Below are 14,204 nucleotides of genomic sequence, written 5' to 3'. Positions count from 1 at the left end.
CCATAATGTTGGGATGACTTCCAGGTCCCCGGCAACGACGCCAATGTTCCGAGGGTTACCTGAAACTGTAGGTCGATCTCGGACGAGATCTTCTGTGCTGATCGGAACGGTTGTGTCCGACTTGTTGGACTTAGAGGTGGTGCTGATTCCTGCGTCACCGGAGGGTGGTGGTACCTGCAAGGGACTCTGATGCTTAAGTTAGCAAGGGTATTAAGCAGGTTTTTAGTAGAATCAGAGTATGAGTTATACCTGGGTGCTCAAGTGTATTTATAATGGTGTGGAGTGACCTTCTTAGATAAGATAAGTTAGTTATCTTATCTTATCTTTATCTTTTGAGTGGAGTCATCTTATCTTCAAGGGAACTGCCTTTATCTCTATAGGCTTGGGCTGCCCTTGGGTTCGGGTCGTATTCCTCTGTTTGGGCCCTTTATTGGCCTTCCTGGTAGTTGGGACGAGCTATTTGAGAAGAGGTCGGATTGTCCTGACCTGAAGAGGTCGGTCGCTTTGTCGGTAGAACACCCCGGGTCGAATAGCTCGACCTAGGGTATGAACAGGGTATATCCTATTCTACTTGCACTCCTAATATATTATATAATATATATGTAGAAGTTATGTATGTAGTAAAAAAAGTGAATGTTAAAACCACAATCTTTCTCTTAAAAAAAATTGAAATAACCATTAAGTTAATTGATAATCATATTATTTGTAATTTTATGTTAAATTTCTTTAAGATTTTATTATTTTTAATTTGAATTTGAATTTAATTTTTTATTTTTTATTTTATTTATATGTATGAATTTTGAAATGGTTGAATTTTATATTTGCTTATTTTTTTATTTTTCTACGGATAAGATCAGATAGAGTAGCGTTTAGAACTTTAGGGTGCGAGTAGGATTAGGGTTGAAAAATTCTCAACCTATAAATAGAATAAAGTAGAATTTTAAAAAAAATTTTCAATCCACAGATAGGGTTGAGATAGAATTCAAATCCTACCCCTATCCTACCAATTGCCAATCCTGATTTCAATTCTCTTTCTCTACACTATAATATATTACTCCTCCTACACATTAAACTCCTCTCGAGTATTGTTTTTGTGTTTTTCCTCTACACATTTCAATACTCTTCATGTATAGCATTTCAATGCTCGTGAGGGTTTTTATCTCATTCTCATTTTTACATTCAGAATTTATTCTAGTTCACTATAATTCACTTGGATTGTTCGGTCTCTTTTATAATTATGTAAGCCATTATTAAATGTTTTCTTTATAAATTTACTTACTCTTAATTTCTATTCTGAATCTCTTTTTTGTTGCTAATCTATTTTTTTGAAATTATATTGAAATAGAAATAAATAAGATCGATTATAATCCAATCTAAAATATTACCATTTTAATTAATGTACGTTTGATTTGGATTAAATTGGATAACCTCTTTTAGTTGGATTTGTTTAGATGTGAACATTCCTAGTAAAAAACTTTTTTCTTTTAATCTTACCGAAATACAATACGAAAGAAACAAATATATCATCATAGAGCATAATTTATACCTACGAAATTTTATTAAAGTTAAACATTCTCTGGCATCATCTTTACGAAGAAATAGCTTCTCAATAATCCAATCCAATTATATGTTATAGAAGTTCTAGTGTCACTTATAAAATAGGTGACTCAAAAACATGAATATAATAAAAATCTAAATGAGACTAATTTTACCCATAATTCATAACAACAACCATGAAGGCATAATATATATCTCAAGAATATATTGATTGCAATAAACATCTTCTCCCTTTTGAAACTTTATAGTAGAGGAATTCAACAACTAATTAGCAACAAGATATAGCAACAAGATATATCTATTGTTGTTCTTCACTTTTTGGTGCTGCTTCTTTAATTTCATCTGCACCTTCATCCTGAAACCAAACCCACATATAAACCAAAATCAATACATATAGATTAAACAGAAGAATAATATTAATAACTTAGATTTTCTCTAAGACAATTGTACATATTAGAATATACAAATAACACGGTAAAAAAAAAAAAACAAAAACAAAAAAAAAACAAAACAAAAGGCCATACCTGCGTGTCAGAAGTCCAAAGGGTAAGGTTATCACGAAGAAGTTGCATGATCAAAGTGCTATCTTTGTATGATTCCTCTCCCAATGTATCCAGCTCAGCAATTGCCTTGTCAAAAGCCTAATGAATAAATATTTGAAGAACGAAATTACTTGTAAGTAAACAATGTACTATCCATAAACTAATAGATGCACCAATAAACTTATTAACAAAAGTAATTAAGACTATGATTTTAATGGGTTTTCTAAAGATGAATTTATTGTTATTTTCAAAAGCACAAAACAAGGATTAATTCATGTAGAGAACCTAGCAATATTACTTCATCGAGTCTTCAATGGTTATTGGAAATTATTGGTTATCACAATTCAATGATGACCCCAAATATTATTGTGCATTTCCCTAAAAAGGAAAAAAAGTTCATTGAAAGAATTAACATAGCTGCCCCAAAACGAACCTGTTTAGCAAGGCTACAAGCTTTGTCAGGAGAATTAAGAATCTCATAGTAAAAGACAGAGAAGTTCAAAGCAAGACCCAGCCTGATTGGATGGGTTGGAGGCAACTCCTCATTCGCAATATCCTGGAGCCAAAGTTAAAACAAGAAGTCAAAAATAAATAAACCACAAAATCACACATCTATTTTCCATTGTAAAAGCTTAGAAGGATGACAATTCTAATAAAAGCAAATAACGCTATAAGTCAGTGTCTATGAAAGTTTTAGTCAAATATTTTAGTCTTCAATAAATTTTAATGGCTAAATCATTTTCCAAATTTTATTATATTTAAAAAAAATAATTTTTTCATCAAATTATTCATCTATCTATAAAAAAATTAATAAGAGAATTTTTAAAAATTTATAGGTATTATTATGTTTTTATGAAATAATAATAAAAAATAATTTATTTAAGTTTTACAAAAATTTAACGTAAAAATTAATTTTTCAAATAAAATAAAATATTAAATATTAATTAATGATTAAAATTTGTTAAATTGATCAGAGATATTTGAAAGTTTATAAAAATATTATGTCTTTATTAAATAATAATATAAAATAATTTATGTAATTTTTAATCAAAATTTAATATAAAAACTGTTTTAGTTAATAAAATAAAATATTTAAAACTAATGTAATAATTAAAATTTGTTAAAAATGAAATGATCCTACTAAATATTCATTGGGGAGTGATTTTTGTTCTAAAAGCAAGTAAACTGAACCTGAGCGGATTGGTAGGCGGCAAGGGTGCTCTCCGCAGCCTCCTTGCGGTCTGCACCAGACTTGAACTCCGCAAGGTATCGATGGTAGTCACCTTTCATCTTAAAATAAAAGACCTTGGAATCGCTGGTGGTTGCTGAAGGCACAAGGCGAGAGTCCAAAAGCTTGAGAATGCCATCACAGATGTTGGCCAGCTCAGACTCTATCTTGGAGCGGTATTCCTTAATGGTAGCCACATGTTCTGTGTTCCCTTTGCTCTCCTCCTTCTGCTCAATGGAGGAGATAATGCGCCACGACGCGCGTCGAGCGCCGATCACATTCTTGTATGCGACGGAGAGAAGGTTCCGCTCCTCCACGGACAACTCCTCGCCGTCGGTGGCAGCAGCTGACACCTTCTCCATGTACTCCACCATCTCCTCATAGCGCTCAGCTTGCTCTGCTAGCTTTGCCATGTATACGAACTCCTCTCGTGGAGTGGGAGCACTTGCCATTGTTGCTCTGAAGAGATCTTGGTCCCTGGCTTGTAGAGAAAGAAAGAAAGGAAAGCGAACGGGAATTGAGAAATTAAATAGTAGCTTTTGCCTTTTATATACTATTATTGTTGTTATGATGCGTTCTTTTATGGGGGAACCCGTAGGTATTGGGTTGTTGCTTATTCTATTTGTGATGGTGTTACCGATGAATGTTGCGGGTTTAGGGAGAATTTCACAAGTGGTGGAAAGAGGTTATTTTTGGAGCTGGAATAATCCTCACTTTTAGAACTTCTCCTGTACAAAAATAGGCATCATCGTTCTTGTTAATTAGTTGTGTTTTAGTGTTATAGTTTCTATTTTTTAACATTTTCGCTTCGACAATCAAGACCAATTTGTTTTTACCACCGTTCGGGATTATGCTCCTTCCTATCGAATTTTAAACTCTCAAAAGCCGATTTAAGTCATGACCATAATTTTGGGAACAAAAATAAATTTCTACTAAACAAAGTTGTGTAAAGATATTAGAACAAATTTTAAGAGAAAAATAAGGATTAAAAATTTTATGTTCGACGATAATTACTAAATGTTGAAATAATTTTTATTAGAATGATTTTTTATGTTTACTAATTGCCAACTTAGGAAAATTACTCTAAAAGATTACTAGAGATATTTAATTATTAAAAAGAATTTTTAATATGAAATTGATTGAATGGGATTAACTTTTTTAATATTAAAATTTTTTAAAAAGATAAATATATTTTTAAATTATTTTTTTATTTATTTCTTTCCTATAAATATATATTTTTTAATTGCCTATTTTTATTAGTACACTACTTTTACTTATAACAAAAATTTATTATTGTAAACCACTAATTTATCATTAGTAAATAATTTCAATGTTTAACTGCATTCTAAATAGTAGAAAATTATTATTTTTTAATCTATTTATGAATAATATATATTAATTATAATTACAAATTAAATTATTTTATATTAAATGACTTATATAATGGTAATTTTATTTATTATCATAAATATTATGTTAAATAAGTTTTTATTATTTTTTATTTATTAAATCATTAATAAAAAATTCTTTTATTTATTAGATTAATTTTTTATTTATTAGATTAATAGTCTTATTAATATTCTTTAGTACTGATATTGAAAATAGGTACCAAAAAGAAGAGAGCTTGTGGTCCCACCCAACTCAAGTATATTCATGCTATGGAGACACAGAGTTAACATGGTACAACGGCAAATCAATAGACCCAATAAGCACAAATGTTTAATTGTTTAGTCATTTCTTGGGTATACTTGCACGAAATTTTAATTTGGTCACGTTATTATATATTAATTGGTAAGCTGTGGCAAGTGAGACTTAAACTTCAATGTTGAATTATGCAAAAGTGAGTAGATCATTCTTTATTTTAAATTGTTTAGTGTTAGGCTTAACATGCATGGTAAAATAATCTAATTCTTTATTTTTCTAGTCTAAATATAATATTCCCAGTGGTGCTGAGCCTTGGATGATAGATACTATTGGAGAGTCATGGAAGCTGATAGTTATCAGTGGCTAAGAGAAAGGGGGTTGAATCTTGGTCTCCTTTTAATTTTGCTTTCAACCTTGAATTTAGTTGAGATACAATGAGCTAAAAACTAGAGAGACTGTGGTATTGTCTCTTGACGTGGTAGGAGCCAAAATTGAGTAATGTTCAAGGAGAGTAATAAAGAAGAGTTGCAGGACAGTAGAATTGTAACACCCTACCATACAGAGTCTTATACTTAAGTCATAATTCAGAGATGGCAAGGTATTACGACCTCTAAAATAAAAATTTAGTACGTATAGTAGTATGAATGATTGATTATAACTAGGAGCCTTTGTAGAAAAAGGGGTAAACAAAAATCGCAACTCGAAAGCGCAACACTCCGATCGATAACGTAACGAACAAGGATAACCAACGCGAGATTATATATATACAAAGGAGTGTCAAAAACAGGAATATCAAGACTCAAGATCCGGCTGCGAAGATAACCGGTCCGAGCATAGCAATATATATATATGATAAAATAAGGAAAACCCCAAAGGAAACCCAAAGGGACACAAATACATAAAACCTATTCTCCAAGATCTCCCATAAGAGGAGTCATCACAGTTTGTATTATTTAATGGAGATAAAAGTATCTAAGCAAAACATATAAACCAAAAACATAGCCCCGAGAACGAATGATCTTCGCAAGTATAGAAGTCTCCAGCAAGCCTCAGCGGGAAACCTCACGTCCTGCATCTGAAAACCACAAAATCCGCATGGGTGAGAACCAGAGGTCCCCAGCATGGTAACAGCTTCCACATATATAATACATAATAATTGAGGAAAGCCAAAGGCAATCCTAGAACTTCCTCCAGATAATATCAAAGCTTATAAACAAGCTAAACCATATAAGGGCATCTGACTAAAGATTCTTCAGTCTAACTAATACTTCCCTTTCCAATACCTTCAAACCTCCCAACCACCAGCAGGAGTATATTATAGCAAACACAATTATATCAGACAAAGAATATACAAATAGGAGCAGTTAAGACATTTAGACAATTAGCATGTAATATGCAGTCAAATAGGCAATCTCAAACAATTCACATAGTATGCATATGATGAATGCCTGTCCCTAGTGGCTGATGATATCATCTGTCGGTTATAGAGCCAACCCGACAAGTCCTGGCAGTTAACCATTGGACTGTCCCTCTGTCACGCATCCCCAACTCGAGTTATACTCATCATAAACTTGATCATAATCATGATCTATATCCATCACCTTCACTGGTGAATATTTACGGGGGCGAGCTCATCCGGGTCTTTCACAGTGCCCGGCCACACTTATGACATAGGGTCAAAAGAGCTTCGAGTCTCAACCTGGAGCACGTGGTGGCTAGCCACTGCTACTACCCAGGGAAACTCGTATCTCCGATAGTGGAAGTGCAAATCACAATTATCAATAATTCAGCATAAACATGCATGAATTCTCATCCATGGATCAACATCCATATCAGCCATCCGGCTCACGGTTAAATCCATAACCAGCCAATATTCATAGCATACACAGCTATTCCGGCTCACGGTTCAATCCAGAACCAGCCAATTCATAAACAATTACGGCTCTTCAGCCAATGGCATTGGTGCGCGAAATTGTGAACAATACTTTTTCACAACTCTCATAATCCCCGGTCATGAACTTCCAAAAACTTGGTAGTTCAATTCCATGGCATTACACAACTTCGCACAACTAACCAGCAAGTGCACTGGGTCGTCCAAGTAATACCTTACGTGAGTAAGGGTCGATCCCACGGAGATTGTTAGTATTGAAGCAAGCTATGGTCATCTTGTAAATCTTAGTCAGGCAGACTCAAATGTATATGGTGATGAACGAAAATAACATAAAAGATAAAGATAGTGATACTTATGTAATTCATTGGTAGGAACTTCAGATAAGCGCATGAAGATGCCTTCCCTTCCGTCTCTCTGCTTTCCTACTGTCTTCATCCAATCCTTCTTACTCCTTTCCATGGCAAGCTTGTGTAGGGTTTCACCATTGTCAGTGGCTACCTCCCATCCTCTCATTGAAAACGATTGCATATGCTCTGGTCACAGCATAGCGGAATTCATCTGTCGGTTCTCAATCAGGCCGGAATAGAATCCAGTGATTCTTTTGCGTCTGTCACTAACGCCCCGCCCTCAGGAGTTTGAAGCACGTCACAGTCATTCAGTCATTGAATCCTACTCAGAATACCACAGACAAGGTTAGACCTTCCGGATTCTCTTGAATGCTGCCATCAGTTCTCGCCTATACCACGAAGACTCTGATCTCACGGAATGGCTGGCTCGTTTGTCAGGCGAGCACTCGGTTGTCAGGCGATCAACCATGCATCGTGCAATCAGGAATCCAAGAGATATTCACTAAGCCTCAGATGCTTGTAGAACAAGAATGGTTGTCAGTCACCTTGTTCATGAGTGAGAATGGTGATGAGTGTCAATCACCACCTTCATCAAGTTGAAGAACAAGTGATATCTTGGACAAAGAACAAGCGGAATTGAATAGAAGAACAATAGTAATTGCATTAATACTCGAGGTACAGCAGAGCTCCACACCTTAATCTATGGTGTGTAGAAACTCCACCGTTGAAAATACATAAGAACAAGGTCTAGGCATGGCCGTGAGGCCAGCCTCCCAATGATCTAAGATAGCATAAAAATGAAGATAGCTACCCAGATGTCCAAAGATGATCAAAGGATCAAAAACAATCCAAAGATAAAAATACAATAGTAAAAGGTCCTACTTATAGAAAACTAGTAGCCTAGGGTGTACAGAGATGAGTAAATGACATAAAAATCTATTTCCGGGCCCACTTGGTGTGTGCTTGGGCTGAGCAATGAAGCATTTTTCGTGTAGAGACTCTTCTTGGAGTTAAACGCCAGCTTTTATGCCAGTTTGGGCGTTTAACTCCCAATCAGGTGCCAGTTCCGGCGTTTAACGCTGGAATTTCTTGAGGTGACTTTGAACGCCAGTTTGGGCCATCAAATCTTGGGCAAAGTATGGACTATCATATATTGCTGGAAAGCCCAGGATGTCTACTTTCCAACGCCGTTGAGAGCGCGCCAATTGGGTTTCTGTATCTCCAGAAAATCTACTTCGAGTGCAGGGAGGTCAGAATCCAACAGCATCTGCAGTCCTTTTTGGTCTCTGAATCAGATTTTTGCTCAGGTCCCTCAATTTCAGCCAGAAAATACCTGAAATCACAGAAAAACACACAAACTCATAGTAAAGTCCAGAAAAGTGAATTTTAACTAAAAACTAATAAAAATATACTAAAAACTAACTAGATCATACTAAAAACATACTAAAAACAATGCCAAAAAGTGTATAAATTATCCGCTCATCACAACACCAAACTTAAATTGTTGCTTGTCCTCAAGCAACTGAAAATCAAATAAGATAAAAAGAAGAGAATATGCAATGAATTCCAAAAACATCTATGAAGATCAGTATTAATTAGATGAGCGGGGCTTTTAGCTTTTTGCCTCTGAACAGTTTTGGCATCTCACTCTATCCCTTGGAATTCAGAATGATTGGCTTCTTTAGGAACTCAGAATCCAGATAGTGTTATTGATTCTCCTAGTTAAGTATGATGATTCTTGAATACAGCTACTTTTATGAGTCTTGGCCGTGGCCCAAAGCACTCTGTCTTCCAGTATTACCACCGGATACATACATGCCACAGACACATAATTGGGTGAACCTTTTCAGATTGTGACTCAGCTTTGCTAAAGTCCCCAATTAGAGGTGTCCAGGGTTCTTAAGCACACTCTTATTTGCCTTGGATCACAACTTTATTCTTTCTTTTTCTTTCTTTTTTCTTTTTTTTTCGGTTTTTTTTTTTCGAATGCTTCTTTCTTTTTTTTTTGTATTCACTGCTTTTTCTTGCTTCAAGAATCATTTTTAATGATTTTTCAGATCCTCAGTAACATGTCTCCTTTTTCATCATTCTTTCAAGAGCCAACATTCATGAACCACAAATTCAAAAGACATATGCACTGTTTAAGCATACATTCAGAGAACAAGAGTATTGCCACCACATCAAAATAATTAAACTGTTATAAAATTCAAAATTCATGCAATTCTTCCCTTTTCAATTAAGCACGTTTTCAAGAAAGGTGATGGATTCATAGGACATTCATAACTTTAAGGCATAGACACTAAAGACACTAATGATCACAAGACACAAACATAGATAACATAAAGCATAATTTTCGAAAAATAGAAGAATAAAGAACAAGGAAATTAAGGAACGGGTCCACCTTAGTGATGGCGGCTCTTTCTTCCTCTTGAAGATCCTATGGAGTGCTTGAGCTCCTCAATGTCTCTTCCTTGTCTTTGTTGCTCCTCTCTCATGATTCTTTGATCTTCTCTAATTTCATGGAGGAGAATGGAGTGTTCTTGATGCTCCACCCTTAGTTGTCCCATGTTGGAACTTAGTTCTCCTAGGGAGGTGTTTACTTGCTCCCAATAGTCTTGTGGAGGAAAGTGCATCCCTTGAGGTATCTCAGGGATCTCATGATGAGAGGGGTCTCTTGTGTGCTCCATCCTTTTCTTGGTGATGGGCTTGTCCTCATCAATGGGGGTATCTCCCTCTATGTCAACTCCAACTGAATAACAGAGGTGACAAATGAGGTGAGGAAAGGCTAACCTTGCTAAGGTAGAGGATTTATCCGCCACCTTGTAGAGTTCTTGGGCTATAACCTCATGAACTTCCACTTCTTCTCCAATCATGATGCTATGAATCATGATGGCCCGGTCTAGAGTAACTTCGGACCGGTTGCTAGTGGGAATGATTGAGCGTTGAATGAACTCTAACCATCCTCTAGCCATGGGTTTGAGGTCATGCCTTCTCAATTGAACCGGCTTGCCTCTTGAATCTCTCTTCCATTGTGCGCCCTCTTCACATATGACTGTGAGGACTTGGTCCAACCTTTGATCAAAGTTGACCCTTCTTGTATAAGGATGCTCATCTCCTTGCATCATAGGCAAGTTGAACGCCACCCTCACACTTTCCGGACTAAAATCCAAGTATTTCCCCCGAACCATAGTAAGATAATTCTTTGGATCCGGGTTCATACTTTGATCATGGTTCTTGGTGATCCATGCATTGGCATAGAACTCTTGAACCATCAAGATTCCGACTTGTTGAATGGGGTTGGTAAGCACTTCCCAACCTCTTCTTCGGATCTCATGGCGGATCTCCGGATATTCACCCTTTTTGAGTAAAAAGGGGACCTCGGGGATCACCTTCTTCAAGGCCACAACTTCATAGAAGTGGACTTGATGCACCCTTGAGAGGAATCTATCCATCTCCCATGACTCGGAGGTGGAAGCTTTTGCCTTCCCTTTCCTCTTTCTAGAGGTTTCTCCGGCCTTGGATGCCATAATGGTTATGGAAAAATGAAAAAGCAACGCTTTTACCACACCAAACTTAAAATGTTTGCTCGTCCTCGAGCAAAAGAAGAAAGAAGAGAGTAGAAGAAGAAGAAATGAGGAAGAGGGAGATGGTGGTATGTTCGGCCAAAGAGGGGGAGAAGTAGTGTTTAGGTTGTGTGAAAATGAAGGGTTGAAGAAGGGTATATATAGGAGAGAGGGGGGTTAATGGTTCGGCCATTATGGGTGGGTTTGGGAGGGAAAGTGGTTTGAATTTGAAGGGTGAGGTTGGTGGGGTTTTATGAAGGATGGATGTGAGTGGTGAAGAGAAAGATGGGATTTGATAGGTGAAGGGTTTTTGGGGAAGAGGTATTGAGGTGATTGGTGAATGGGGGAAGAAGATAGAGAGTGGTGGTGGGATCCTGTGGGGTCCACAGATCCTGTGGTGTCAAAGAAAAGTCATCCCTGCACCAAATGTTGCTTAAAATCACGTTTTGAGCCATTTCTGGCGTTAAACGCCGGGCTGGTGCCCATTCCTGGCGTTTAACGCCAGGTTCTTGCCCTTTTCTGGCGTTTAACGCCAGTCTGGTGCCCCTTTCTGGCGTTAAACGCCCAGAATGGTGCCAGACTGGGCGTTAAACGCCCAACTGCTAGGCTTACTGGCGTTTAAACGCCAGCAGCTTCTTCCTCCAGGGTGTGCTGTTTTTCTTCCTGTTTTTCATTCTGTTTTTGCTTTTTTCATTGTTTTTGTGACTTCTTATGATCATCAACCTACAAAAAAGATAAAATAACAAAAGAAAATAGTTAACTATAAAACATTGGGTTGCCTCCCAACAAGCGCTTCTTTAATGTCATTAGCTTGACAGAGGACTCTCATGGAGCCTCAGAAATACTCAGAACCGTGTTGGAACCTCCCAACACCAAACTTAGAGTTTGAATGTGGGGGTTTAACACCAAACTTAGAGTTTGGTTGTGGCCTCCCAACACCAAACTTAGAGTTTGACTGTGGGGGCTCTGTTTTGAGAGAAGCTCTTCATGCTTCCTCTCCATGATGATAGAGGGATGTCCTTGGGCCTTAAACACCAAGGATTCTTCATTCACTTGAATGATTAACTCTCCTCTATCAACATCAATCACAGCCTTTGCTGTGGCTAAGAAAGGTCTGCCAAGGATGATGGATTCATCCATGCATTCCCCAGTCTCTAGGACTACGAAATCAGTAGGGATGTAATGGTCTTCAATCTTCACCAAAACATCCTCTACAAGTCCATGAGCTTGTTTTCTTGAGTTGTCTACCATCTCCAATGAGATTCTTGCAGCTTGTACCTCAAAGATCCCTAGCTTCTCCATTACAGAGAGAGGCATGAGGTTCACACTTGACCCTAAGTCACACAGGGCCTTCTTGAAGGTCATGGTGCCTATGGTACAAGGTATGGAAAACTTCCCAGGATCTTGTCTCTTTTGAGGCAGTTTCTGCCTAGACAAGTCATCCAGTTCTTTGGTGAGCAAAGGGGGTTCATCCTCCCAAGTCTCATTTCCAAATAACTTGTCATTTAGCTTCATGATTGCTCTAAGATATTTAGCAACTTGCTCTTCAGTGACATACTCATCCTCTTCAGAGGAAGAATACTCATCAGAGCTCATGAAAGGCAGAAGTAAGTCCAATGGAATCTCTATGGTCTCATTTTGAGCCTCAGATTCCCATGGTTCCTCATTGGGGAACTCAGAGGAGGTTGGTGCACGCCCATTGAGGTCTTCCTCAGTGGCGTCCACCTCCTCTCTTTCCTCTCCATATTCGGCCATGGTTATGGCTTTGCACTCTCCTTTTGGATTTTCTTCTGTATTACTTGGGAGAGTATTAGGAGGGAGTTCAGTAACTTTCTTGCTCAGCTGACCCACTTGTCCTTCCAAATTTCTGATGGAGGACCTTGTTTCATTCATGAAACTTTGAGTGGTTTTAATTAGATCAGAGACCATTGTTGCTAAGTCAGAAGTATTCTGCTTAGAACTCTCTGTCTGTTGCTGAGAAGATGATGGAAAAGGCTTGCCATTGCTAAACCTGTTTCTTCCACCATTATTGTTATTGAGACCTTGTTGAGGTCTCTCTTGATTCTTCCATGAGAAATTTGGGTGATTTCTCCATGAAGAATTATAGGTGTTTCCATAGGGTTCTCCTAGGTAATTCACCTCTTCCATTGAAGGGTTCTCAGGATCATAAGCTTCTTCCTCAGATGAAGATTCCTTAGTACTGCCAGGTGCATTTTGCATTCCAGACAGACTTTGAGAAATTAAATTGACTTGTTGAGTCAATATCTTGTTCTGAGCCAGTATGGCATTCAGAGCATCAATCTCAAGAACTCCTTTCTTCTGACCAGTCCCATTGTTCACAGGATTCCTTTCAGAAGTGTACATGAATTGGTTATTTGCAACCATTTCAATTAGCTCTTGAGCCTCTGCAGGCGTCTTCTTCAGATGAAGAGATCCTCCAGCAGAGCTATCCAAAGACATCTTGGATAGTTCAGAAAGACCATCATAGAAAATACCTATGATGCTCCATTCAGAAAGCATGTCTGAGGGACATCTTCTGATTAATTGTTTGTATCTTTCCCAAGCTTCATAGAGGGATTCTCCATCCTTCTGTCTGAAGGTTTGGACCTCCACTCTAAGCTTACTCCATTTTTGAGGTGGAAAGAACTTTGCCAAGAAGGCATTGACTAGCTTTTCCCAAGAGTCCAGGCTATCTTTAGGTTGTGAGTCCAACCATATTCTAGCTCTGTCTCTTACAGCAAAAGGGAATAGCATCAGTCTATAGACCTCAGGGTCAACCCCATTAGTCTTGACTGTGTCACAGATTTGCAAGAACTCAGCTAAAAACTGATGAGGATCTTCCATTGGAAGTCCATGGAACTTGCAATTCTGTTGCATTAGAGAAACTAATTGAGGCTTAAGCTCAAAGTTGTTTGCTCCAATGGCAGGGATAGAGATGCTTCTCCCATAGAAGTTGGGAGTAGGTGCAGTAAAGTCACCCAGCACCTTCCTTGCATTGTTGGCATTGTTGTTGTTTTCGGCTGCCATGTGTTCTTCTTCTTTGAAGAATTCGGTCAGGTCCTCTAAAGAGAGTTGTGCCTTAGCTTCTCTTAGCTTTCTCTTCAAGGTCCTTTCAGGTTCAGGGTCAGCTTCAACAAGAATGCCTTTGTCTTTGCTCCTGCTCATATGAAAGAGAAGAGAAAAAGAAAATGTGGAATCCTCTATGTCACAGTATAGAGATTCCTTGAAGTGTCAGAGGAAAAGAAAAATAGAAGAATGAGGTAGAAGAATTCGAACTTGATTAGATAGAGTTCGAATGGTGCATTAAGAAGGAGTAGTGCTCCATAAATAGAAGGATGTGGGAGGAGGGAAGAGGATTTTCGAAAATTAATTAAAAAGATGTCAAAAACATTTTAAAAATTGATTGCTAATTTTCGAAAATTGAAAGTGGAA

The 14,204-nt window shown here is 37.5% G+C and overlaps 1 protein-coding gene and 1 non-coding gene across 2 annotated transcripts; one reads left to right on the top strand and one right to left on the bottom strand.

Annotated features, from left to right (window-relative positions):
- Nucleotides 1-1,727: 1,727 nt before the first annotated feature.
- LOC130941383 (14-3-3-like protein) lies at nucleotides 1,728-3,981 on the bottom strand. The gene is made up of 4 exons (XM_057869862.1): nucleotides 3,291-3,981; nucleotides 2,533-2,655; nucleotides 2,082-2,198; nucleotides 1,728-1,912 (listed from the first exon to the last, which is right to left on the bottom strand). Exons 1-4 carry the CDS (start codon nucleotides 3,777-3,779, stop codon nucleotides 1,856-1,858), a joined length of 786 nt encoding a protein of 261 aa, XP_057725845.1. The 5' UTR covers nucleotides 3,780-3,981; the 3' UTR covers nucleotides 1,728-1,855.
- Nucleotides 3,982-13,286: 9,305 nt separating this feature from the next.
- Nucleotides 13,287-13,394, top strand: LOC130942307 (small nucleolar RNA R71). The gene has a single exon (XR_009070883.1). It is a non-coding gene; the product is annotated as a small nucleolar RNA R71 (small nucleolar RNA).
- The last annotated feature ends 810 nt before the right edge of the window (nucleotides 13,395-14,204 follow it).

This window comes from Arachis stenosperma, chromosome 7 (assembly GCF_014773155.1).
Source record: "Arachis stenosperma cultivar V10309 chromosome 7, arast.V10309.gnm1.PFL2, whole genome shotgun sequence".
Lineage (NCBI taxonomy): Eukaryota > Viridiplantae > Streptophyta > Magnoliopsida > Fabales > Fabaceae > Arachis > Arachis stenosperma.
This window is presented reverse-complemented; position numbering and strand designations above follow the sequence as displayed.